The 11926-nt window shown below is 38.5% G+C and overlaps 1 protein-coding gene across 5 annotated transcripts in view; it reads right to left on the bottom strand.

The window, feature by feature from the left end:
- The window catches only part of EPC1 (enhancer of polycomb homolog 1), a 65324-nt gene that overhangs the window by 3543 nt on the left and 49855 nt on the right, over nucleotides 1-11926 (bottom strand). For 2 of the 5 annotated variants that reach the window (XM_027890207.1, XM_027890202.1), the window contains 3 exons: nucleotides 6558-6641; nucleotides 193-311; nucleotides 25-111 (listed from right to left, as the gene is read on the bottom strand). In XM_027890207.1, coding sequence (XP_027746008.1) covers nucleotides 25-111; nucleotides 193-311; nucleotides 6558-6641 — 290 coding nt within the window. The remainder of the gene's footprint in view (nucleotides 1-24; nucleotides 112-192; nucleotides 312-6557; nucleotides 6642-11926) is intronic. The other 3 variants (XM_027890204.1, XM_027890203.1, XM_027890205.1) reach the window with 3 other exon arrangements.

The raw sequence follows: 11926 nt of genomic DNA, 5'->3' as shown, positions 1-11926 counted from the left end.
AGAGGCAACGCCTGCCACACTCACCTGCAGTGTCCCTTCTAAACACTTTACAGAATGGCTATGATGTAGATTCAGGCGAAAGCCACTTTCCTGTTGGTTAGTTTCAAGGTTCTATGGCAACAGTTGACAATTAGAGATGAACCCTGGTGGGAAACAATGAGGGATAAATCATAGCACAGACAAATCCCTCACCTGTGATGTGTTGGCAGAGGAATTACTATTTGCTTGCTGTTGATGAATTTGTGCAAGCTGCTGTTTCTGCATTAGTGCCAGTTGCTGTTGATGTTGCTGGTATTGTTCGGCTGTAAATGCTGAACAAAATATAAAACGAGAAAATACTATATCAAAATATGTAGGTGTTGTGTATATAAACACATCTATTTTATAAACCTAAGAAAACCCCAGAGCAAGTTCCTAAGAGACTTACGCACCTGCATGTCAAAAAGCCGACATTCTCCTAGAAATTTTTTGTTTAAGCTAAACCTTTTATTTTAAAGGCGGGTTTTTTTAGTGTATAGGCTTTAACTGAATTCAGCTTGAGATATCAAAAAGGGAGGGGGAGAAAGGAACCAAAACACCATCAAACCCACCGAAAACTAGTGACAGATTAAAAAGAAAGAAGAGGTAGAAATGGCATCACTGTTTTCACTTTGTGAAACTCCAGTATCTGTGTTATTTTGGAGTAGATTTATATGCCAAACTGAGGCAACTGCAATGTAGCCCTCACTGACAGCACTCTGCAGGCAGCGAGGGACTGCAATTAAGATTTCTGTCTCAGCTGAAAACATTAAGCTGGGCACACTCACAACTGCGCTGGCTATCGCAGTGCTGTACTTTTGTTGTTTGTAACCACACGTGTACAAAAAATTCCATCAATAAAAAATTTCACAGAACTACACCCTTCTCTCTGAAATCTTGGAAGGTGGCTCAGTAGTCAGTGCATCACAAGTCAAGCAGAATTTTGTCCAGTTAACCCACAAGTAAGTAATGGCCAGTCTTCGCGAACGAAGAACCGGGGAAGGTCTTTCCACCTTCCAGCCTGCGCATTGGATTTTTTAGGTGAGACACAGTGTGCGTGGAACTGAGCCCACCCTTTAATCCTGGGGTTCATCTGCCGGGGCCAAGCGAGCTTGGACAGTGGCAGCGAGGTCCTCAGGATGTAGATGGATTGCCTTACGGGCTAATGAGCTCCATCTGCCCGGGGAGTGGCCCCGATCAGGAATCAACCTGGGTCTCTGCGGTGACAGCGCAGCGCCTTTACCCTCTAGACCACCAGGGGCTCAACCCACAAGTATAAAACTGATAAAGGGTTACTTGTACAGATTGACAAGGGGATGCCCGGTGGTGCAGCAGTCACAAGTTCATTGACTAACTTCAGCGTTAGGATTTTTTCTGATTTACATTTCCAAATTTTTAAATTTACATTTCCAAATTAGGTCTCAGTTTTCAATTTACAAACTGAATCAAGGCTGGAGTCTTAATGCCCTTTCAAAGGATATGCCTTTCAGATTTTTGCTTCCATTTTATACTCAGACTGTACAAATGCTCCCAAGTAAGTGCTGTAAATAGCATTCATACTTCAAGAATGCAGTGGAAGTCACACTTTTGGGAAAATTCACTACTGTTTGGCAACAAATCACCACCACCCTTAAATGCTATTCACAAACTGCAAATTTTAGTTTTTTGTTAATCTACTCCTTCAGGCTTGCTTACCTGAAAAAAATACATTTCTATCAAAACTATAATAAATGTCCTGCTTCTGGATACAACAGGGTTCTAAAGACTAATTATACCTTACATATAAACTTGAATAACAAATCAGTATAAATGGCTAACCAAAACCAGAACTAATATTTGGAAACACCAGAGCAAACACTACTGAGTATGCATTTTCCCGCTGTATTTGTCCTTGTTGAAAAATTTGTTCAAAATACTCCTAGTGCGCATTAGGCGTATCACTAAAATTATTACCAGCACTTTGCTATCTGAACACTCTAAGTTATAGATTTTTATTCAGCTGTTACAGTCACATTACTCTTTTTTTTTTGTAAGTAACATCCTTCAGCAAGTAAGGATGTAGAACTTACTTATATAGCCATAAATGACAAATTACTTCCTAACACCGTTACAGTTAAATCTCACAGCAATGTTTTAAACTTTCCTAGGGCAAAAGCTTAGTAGTAGTAACATTGCTCATAAATGTCCTTTAAAAAACCAAACCCTCACAGACTAGAATTCATAGACTCAAGGAGTTGACTGTTTAATTTATATAAAGAGTTAAAATTTATAAGTTCTTTAGATTTTTTTTTTAAGCTGTCACCAAACACAAGTTAGAGCAAGAAAGCTTTAGCACACATAGATTAGCATGCAGAAAGCTGACCACCAGAAAGCTGACTAGCAGAGAGAGAAAAATGGATATATTGTTCTGGTTCTGAGAGATATGATTGTTTATATTGATCCATTAGTAGTGACTTATTGTTTTTTTAAACCCTGAAATTTAGAATCAATATGGTTTAGCCAACACAGTGCTTATGATATTGAAGGTTCCATTTATTTATTTATTGTGTGATTCTTGGGGTCTCCTATGCAGGGCCAGGAGTTGGAATTGATAATCCAAGCGGATCCCTTCCAACTCAGCATATTCTATGATTCTAAGAACAAAGCATTTTATTCTGTAGTATGACACATAATATAATGTTTAGTAAATATAATGCTTGGGAATAGATTGCATTAAGTGATGTAAATAAAGACAACACACAGAGTGGTAAAGAGTAAAACTGGCAAAAAGAGTATGTTATACCACCATCTTTGACTGAATTATGATTAAAACTTAACCATCATAATCAGCTCACTTTCGCCTATTTAAGTAAAATTTATTAATAGTTCATTTCAGTTTTCAAGTCTTAAGTACATTTAAGATTCTAACCATAAAAGAGAGTTGAGGTAAGCAGTCACCTGTGTTAGTTTAACCACCTCCAAAATACTATTTTCTCTTGGAACAACAACAAATGAAGCTTACAGAGACAGGCTGTGTTTGTTCAGGAAATACTACGCTAAAGACCGGCTGTAAATGCTCCCCCTTCTTTCCTTAAGTGCCATTTAGAAAAACTGTATTTTTCCAACTGTACATCAGTGAATGCCTCTTCAGGTACTCTGTGACCCTTGCAGTTGTACATTTCCCACCACTACCAAACAGTTACACAGCTGTTAAAGGATGCAAGTGACACAGCAGAACCCCACTATGACCACCACCCTCATCTATATTCCAACTACTCATCTTCCACTTAAAAATACTGCCTGGAAAATACACTCAAGAATATTTCGGGCTTTTTTTCAACTTAGGTTAAATATTCAGCAACATTTTCGCTGCTTCCCTTGTTGAAGGTAAAAGTCTATCAGATATTTCAAAATACTATTTTCAACACTATCAGAGATCTACTGTGAATTCTGAATCAATTGCATCCAGGTTAGAAACAAAACACTGCTCATAAAGTACTGCAGTAAGCTACAGCTTCCCAAAATAATCTGATTGGCTTTCCTTTTTCATTCCACAGGATACAGAGATATGCTCATGTACAAGAGGTTATAGACTGTAATTATAAAAGCCAGCTCTTCCCTCTCCATGTTAAAGAAATACTACACTGAAGGTTTTATTGAAAGCAATACTACTGAGAACTACCCAAATCACAATTTCTTCCCAAGACTGCAAGCTAGGACATCATACTCTCTTCATCTTTTCTGAGAAGCCACCATATACTTTCCAAACACCACCACTGGGTTTCTTCCCCTTCTGCTCTCAGGGTAGAGTCTACATTACACTACAGCTAAAGAAATAAGCACATTACTTGTGAGATATAAATTGTTTCTGAAAACTATGATTCCCATGCAAAAAAAAAAATAAAAGAAAAAAAAAAAAGGTATGTTCTTTACACGAAAGTACTTTCATCTATTTCATCTTCCATATCTTCCATACTCATTTCCTGTGGCACATAATTGTGACTGGAACTGAGGAAATGGCACATGTAGAAGAAGTAAAAATGACTGTCACTCTCTTTTGTGTCATATGCTGGTCTTTATCTGCCTGGGAAAAACCGAGCAGGCAAGCAGCAAGCCCGGACCTTTCCTGAACACTGAAAAGAGGAACTACATTTTTGGTAATTCAGAAGAGTATTGCTACACAACACCACACGCTGTTACATATTCCCGACATTACTGGAGACCTTCAAGGCTTTAAAAAACATTCATAAAGCAACAGAAAACTGAACAACAGCCTGAAGTTTAAAACATGGACAAACCAGAATATTCACTAGTCAAAGACAACAGATGAGATTTTAAAACAGAGCCTTATTCCAGCAGCCCCAGAGTGCAGTGCTTACAGACTCTTCTCAAACAGCACGCTGGGACCTCAATGGTCCTGGTTCCATCACACAGTAAGGACTATTTAATAGTTTGCAATTTACTGAATCCAACAGTGACAAAAAATCCAGTTTCATTCACTACACAGAATTACTACACAGCGAGGGGTGAAGGTGGAAATCTCAACCACCACTACCAACACACAATAAACAAGAACATTATAATTTCAGAGTATCTCAACTTGTTTTGCTGTCTTTCACAGCAAACCTCTATACAAAACCTCTACACACTTTCCAAGGCACTTTCAGTAATTTATGAAGTCACCACTCTTAATCTGCCCAACTCCTTTTCTAATCTTTAACATGAGGAACCTTTATGGCCTAATTCTACCTGGAGTTATTCACATCTCAAGAGGGTTATCAGCAGATGGGCAGCTCAAGCCCTACCAAGAGACTTGGCTACACAACTGCTTCTTGTTTTCTTGCAGCATACTGTATCAAGTTGTAACATTTCAGTTGAGACAACCCTCAGATTTTAAGTCAGTACATCATCTTATGCTGTTATTCTCTTAACAGCTTGGGACAACAAACACACACCTATTTTGCAGCTGTATTAGTGCTGTACTTTGGCACCAAGGGAATGTTTCCTGGTTTACAGACTACAAAAAGGAATGGGAAGTGAAAGAAAAAACTTCAGGAGTTTTCAGCTACAGGTACAAGGAAAGAAACACTGTACATTACTGATACTGACTGACAGGATAAATGACTGCCCAGTATCTCCTTAGTGACAGCTACAAATCTTGTTTTATTAAAAACTGAATTACTGAACACTGCACTATGAATGGGTTTTCTTTCAATCATTTATACGACTATTTGTAATCCTTGGGATGATTACATGTCCATTTTTTTTCTCAAATTAAGCCACTGAATATCAACTTTCAATTGGATGATTCTGTTTATGTATGACCCGAGTTCCCTGAGATGCTGATACTCAACAGGTGTTTTCTGGAGCACAGAGTAACAGTGATACTGTCGATGGACTTTTCAAAGATCCACAGTTGGCAGCAGTTTTATACCGCAATATAAACTATGCTAACAGCACTAACTGGTTTTACATGGTATTTAACATGTGCCAGCCTTACAGTGCTGCAGCTTACATTTGGCTTCTCTGAAAACTCCCGTCGTTCCCAAATGTGGCCAAACCCAGGGAGGACGGCAGGGTTGGCTGCTGCATTTGTATGAGACTGGTCTTTGCAGGATAAACAGCCACAGCCTCCCCTCACGACTCCTGCTGCAAGTTGCGCTGTGAGGTGACTCACCAGTTTTTACTCCGTTTCCCTTCAGTAGAAAATACAGATTTACAAAAAATTGACCACAATAACCAGCTTCCTAAAAGAGCAGAGAGCATACCCTGGAAAGTAGAAAATGCATGTGTAAACTCCCAGTCCCTCCGCTAGCATTCCCTTTTGTTTCCTGAATGGAAGATGCTCACTAGATTTGCCAGGCTAACTGAGCAAACTTGTGGAGTAAACACGATGACCTATCCAGGTAAGGATTTCTTTTTTCCTTTTCTTTTTTTTTTTTCTTTAATAAAAAGTTTAAAAAATGTAATAGAGATTCAAACAGCTTAATTAAACCTTTCAGGAAACATTTCAGTCCTGTTAAACATCTAAAGAATTAGATATTTAAATTACAGTAACTTAAAAACACTTAAAAGTTGTTTCATAACATCAAGTTAAGTATCTGTTCTCATGAGCATAAATGTTATTTCAGTGGTAAAACTGAAGCATTAAGACTACATTGGGTTCAAAGAACCTCTCTAAAATCCACTTAGAGTACTAGATTCCCTGATCTTTTCAGTGGATGACCATTAAAAAGGCAGTTTGGATCAAGTAAAAGAAGAAAAATCCCCTAACTACAGCTTTCAACTGAGAAATTCCATAAACTACAGAATTGCTGAAGTGTTTGGAAACACGGTATGTTACAATGTTTTCTTAAGGGAAGCACATGAGAGCATCACATCCCTGCTGTGTAAGAGAACAATTAGTTGTTACTAATGCCAAAGTGCATGCAAAGCAAACATCAATCACAATGCTACGTAATCCAGAACATCACATTTTTAAGTCTCTATCTTATGAGAGATGCTGTTATCTGGCTTACACTGCCTGGTTAAAGATTTTCTACTGTACAGCAAGTTCTCACCAGTGAATTCAGAAGACTGGAGAGACTTAGAGCCATCAGTGTGATTTAGTATTTGATGCACCAGGCCCAAAGATGTTTCACTTTCTGAAAAGAAGTTCAAGATTGGTTTCACTTAAACATGGCATTATTAGACACTATGAGAACATGAAACATTACACCCTTGATTATTACTACAACAACCTTTTATTTCAGCCCTACAGAAGTGTGAAATTCCTGACATCAGAACTCTAGAAACTATAAACTGGATACAAGGTCTCCATATGCACTCCCTACTTGGTAGCAGAAGACAGACAGAAAATAATTAATAAGGTTTTTACTAGCCATTGAATGAAAGCTAGAAAAGTTTGCTATGCATTTATATTTGTCTGCCCATCATTCTTAATATGAGTTTCCATTGCAGGGTCTCAGGCCAGTTGAGGCACACACAGTTACAAACGTGGCAATCCTTGCACAGGATGCAAACTGTAACAGTTTCTGCAAGCCCAGAGATCCACCACTTTGGAGCAAAGTTTTACTCCAACTGAGTTGAAGCTGAAGGAGAAAACCTAATACAACTACAAAGTCTCTAGAAGTGCTCAAGTGTTTTAGTGTGGTTCTTATCCCATCCTCAGTCACATTTTCCAGATTAAAGCTTTTCCTTTTAATATTTCTCCTTCAACTAAGTTTAGGGTGGGCTCTAAACATCTGTTACTCTCAAGGCCATTGCTTCTTCAACCAGGACCCCAACAGCTCAGCCACAGATAGGCCAAGACTGTTAAATTCCAATGATGATTGAAAATAGCCATTACAAATTCCAGTAATTTCCATGACCAAGTTTATCCTGTAATGTGAAGGAAGTATTTCAATAAGGAAAAACAGTAACACAGAGCAGTGTTGAGACTATTACAGATACAAGGGTTAAATAAAAAGATCTAAACACAGCCAGTGGTGGCATGAAAGCCATGAAAAGGCAAGACAAGTCCTCCTACTCTGCTGCAAGGAATTGCCACAAGGATTGAGGAGCTTCCTCCTGCTTCTTTCTGGGAAAGGGTTGCCTAAAATCAGGCATCAGGTATCCTTAATGAGAACATGAAATAACAGTACAGAATCACAGAATGGTTTGGATCAGAAGGAACCTTAAGGCTCATCTAGTTCCAACCTCCCTGCCATGGGCAGGAACACCTTTCACTACACCAGGCTGTTCAAAGATCCCATCTAACCTGGCCTTGAACACTTCCAGGGATGGGGCATCCACAATTTCTCTGGGCAATCTGTTCCAATGCTTCACCATCCAGACAGTAAAGAATTTCCTCCTAATATCAAATCTAAACCTGCTCTCTTTCAGTTTGAATCCATTCCCCCTTGTCACTACATGCTCTTGTAAAAAGTCCCTCCCCATCTTTCTTATAAGCTCCTCTCACATACTGCAAGGTCCCAGCTAAGTCACCCAAAGCCGCCTCTTCTTCAGGCTGAACAAGTACAGATCCTTTAACCAGCATTACCTTATTTGGGAAATGGAAGTACACTTCACTATCCTGCTAGATCCCCAAATGTGCTAAACTGCTTTCCAAAAGCAGACTAAGAGATGCAAAAAAAGGACATGCAAGTGTACTAGGGTAATGAAGTCACTGAATAGCACAGCACAACTTGCATCACATCATCTAAATATCTGGTTTACCAGAAAATGCAAAGTAAATGATGTTGGATTATTTAACTACGTTCAGTATTCCTGCAGCTTTGCATACACAGTAAGATCTACAATCACAAACATCAAAGCTCTACCAATGTTCAGGAAGGCTTTCTCTCAAAGGGTCAGGTACAAATTCAGTGAGCAGTTAGCTGCCAGCCTCTTCAGCCTTCCCAGCTTTCAGACTGTTTCCAAAGTGATCCAGCTTCTGGGTGATGAAGGCAGAAAACAACAGAATGCAAGACTGTTGCCTGCTCTTACTGTAGAGCCTGGGAACCAGAGCCCCAGTCTTTCACTAGTGATGAGTATCTCTGCTCTGCTTCCTAAAGACAAGGCTGGAACAGAAGGATACAGGTTGTGTAGTCTTAAGCGTCTCTAACTTTTGTTACTAGATGCAAGCATTCCAAAGTCTGAATGCAACATACTTAACAAGCCTCCAGCAGAAAGCACAGTCTGTCCATAATGTGATGCAGTTCAAAGACTACCATTTGCCCAGCAGAATTAGATCAATCTAACGAGGGACACAAACATTTCAGATGTAAATTCATGTCTATTGTACACTCCAGAGTTACAAGCTCTATCTCTGAAGATTTTGATTCAGAAACTTGAGACTGTCAGGTTCCTTTTCTGAAGTAACTTTGCTGCATTTTGTTAAGAGTTAGTAGCTCCCCAACTGAACAAGTTAATTCTCCACAATAATAATGATTTAATGCTCTTGCTTGCTTTTTAGTGGTGAATATGTGTGGTATAGTATATTAGTGGTATAATATGTGTGAAGATCTCTGAATCAGGTCTTTTTGCAAGAGGGCAAAGGGTAGGTTTTCATAATTCTTCAGTAAGATAAAAAGGAATCATCCTCTTCCAAAGTGATGCTACTTTCCTTGGCCACTTGATCCTGGTGCCAAAGTTTAGCCTTCAGCACACAGCAAGTGTTCAAGTAACTTGTAAGGGATTTCTCTTTTTAAGACATCCCTTCCCAGTTTATACACAAAATCTCAATGCAACATCTTCCACACATCTTTGATGCTGAGCATTCTGAAAGTCAGGACCAGAATAACTCACATTTCCTTCAGGGTCAAAGGCACTTCAGAATATTTATGAAACAACTGGCTCTTTGAGAAACCTCTCTCTGATCTTCAGGATGAAAAATAATGCTTCCTGTAGCCAGAGAATGGTGTGTCACAGCACAGTTTCTATAACATGTCCTCTGCTTAACAGATGACCTGAGATACAATCTCAACTTCATGCCCCTGCTGGCCATGTATAACAGACCTGAGAAGGAAGGTTTTCCATAGCAATTGTTCCATGTCAGCAGCATGTCTGGATCATTCAAGGCAGGAAAAGCACAAAACTTCTCTAAACTTCTTTAGTATGGAAACAGACAAAGCCCATGTGATGGTACACAATAAACATGGCAACAAGACCACCTCTGCTGGTCACTACAGAATCCTAAGATGAGCTTCATCTTAAAGGGAAGCAATATGGTTTGACCACAACTCTCAGTAGCAACAAAATGGTTAAAAAAAAAAAAAAAGTATTAATAAATGTTTGCTGGTAGAAAGATCAACAGCCAATTCAAAAACCTAAAAGATAAAGAGGAAAAAACATAAAAGAAATCTATACCTACAACAAACTCCTAGCTTCAAAAACAATGAAGAAAAAGTAACAGGGACAGGGTTGTTAATCTGTAGTAGTAACTATTACAAACACTTTAGTACAGCTGTTAGATACCTGATGTTCTCTACAGTATTTGCTACAGGAAGTAAGAAGACATAACTCAGCAGCTGCAACCAACTGGCACCTTTGAAGAAGTCAGATTCACACAGGGGACAAAACCAGCCTTGTGATCTGTGCAGACAACCCATCTCAAAGAATCCTTTAAAAAACAGAAAAAGAATCCACTAAAGAACAGACTGGCACCAAGAAGCTGATCCTGTGCTCCTTTCGAACACCTACAATCAGCAGTACACCACATCAACACAAACCCCTATACACCTCCAATGCCACAAGAATCCCAACTAAGATTATAAATCAGATACAATCTGCCCAGCTACACTAATAACAAGACACTATCCAAAGGCTTTGGTAGCTGATTTAAAAATGTATCTATTAATTCAGACAGCTACATTTTTTATTGAGCATTTAATTCTGGTATCAAACCCTAACAAAAATATGAAACTAAACTTCAACATTTAGATTTTGAAAAGCCTGGAATACTAACTTACATATTTTACATGGATACTAAGCCATCTGCACAGAATTCCAAGAACAAATTAATGTTATATACTAGGTACGTACACATATGTATTACTTTCACATGGGCTTCAAGATGCAACAACACAAACTCTTGTATGGAACTCATCACCATAAATAATAATTGCATTTAATTCCTAAATGATGTAGATAAACATCCTAACCATCTACTTCAGGAAAAAACACTCTAAAAGGATGTGTGCTTATTTATACACACACACACAAAGACATAAGCTTTAAACTCAATCAGCCAATTTTTGAAATCTACATGATTTTCAGATGCAAAGTATTGCCATCAATACTTTACAGTGCATTTATAATCTATTCAGTACACATTAGTTTTGTTTTCACACTTGTAACCTGGCTACCATGTTATCATAATTCAGACTGGTTATCATACAGAGGATGCTCTCTTTCAGTTCTGGACTTGTTCAACCTGTTTGAACCACTTGAAGGGCAGAATTTAAACACCAAAATCCACACTTGGATCGCAAACCAGAAGAACCATCACTTTGTACATTTCCAGCAAGAATTACCATGAAAGAGGAAAGAAGGGGGGAAAGAATGGGCAAGGACCTAATCTAGGACAGCATGGAGGGGAAGCATGAAATAAAGCAGCAGAACAAAGGCGCTCACTAACTCTACAAATGCAAGTAGAAAGAATTTTCAGGTTAAAAAACCCAGAACATGGTACAGGGAGAAGAGGTACAAAATACATTGGCAAACAGGAGGATTAAAGTCATCTGATACCAGGGTAACAGTCTTTGAGCAAACCACCAAAACACCCCACAATTTGGTTATTTTATTAGGTATATGCATTTCTCCCCACTGCACTCCTACGTTATCCAGGTATTCTGATTGATTTCCAAAGCCATAATTCAAAATGGCATGGAAAACATGATTCTAGAGACTCCTTACAAAGAGGAACTTTTAAAGTAATTTCTTTATAAAAAAACTACATCACTTTAACCTACTATAAAAAGATGACATTTAAGGTATTGACTCATCAAAATTCATGAGTTATTTAAGCTCCATTCTAACACTGTAAATGCCAGTCTTCCAGTATGAAGAGCCCTACAAAAAAAGTGTGATGCTTTCCAACAGTATTCCAATTAAAAACCACCACAACATCAGGTTTTCTCAGAGTCAGGTCCTCAAATCTGTAATTAGATTCTGTGAGATGAAGTCTGCCACTTGCTGACAAGACGTAGAGGTGATTAGTCCAAGAGTTTTGCTAAGCATGAGCAGATGCATCAGTGAGGGTGGGGTGGATACTTTTTGGATGGGAAGTGGCATTTAAGTTCATTTAAGTTCAATTAAGAATTCATAGCATGCTGGGATTTTAAATGCAAACATTTAAGCTAAACATTTCCCATCACCGCCACAGTTTGCATTAAAAAGAATTTGGAATGTAGTATTTACTTCAACATTTCAATTAACATATTTTTAA

This window comes from Empidonax traillii, unplaced genomic scaffold (genome assembly GCF_003031625.1).
Source record: "Empidonax traillii isolate 1590-97213 ecotype Southwest subspecies unplaced genomic scaffold, ASM303162v1 scaffold280:size897971, whole genome shotgun sequence".
Classification (NCBI taxonomy): Eukaryota; Metazoa; Chordata; class Aves; order Passeriformes; family Tyrannidae; genus Empidonax; species Empidonax traillii.
The sequence above is the reverse complement of the archived record's forward strand: the minus strand, read 5'-3'. Positions and strand labels throughout refer to the sequence as shown.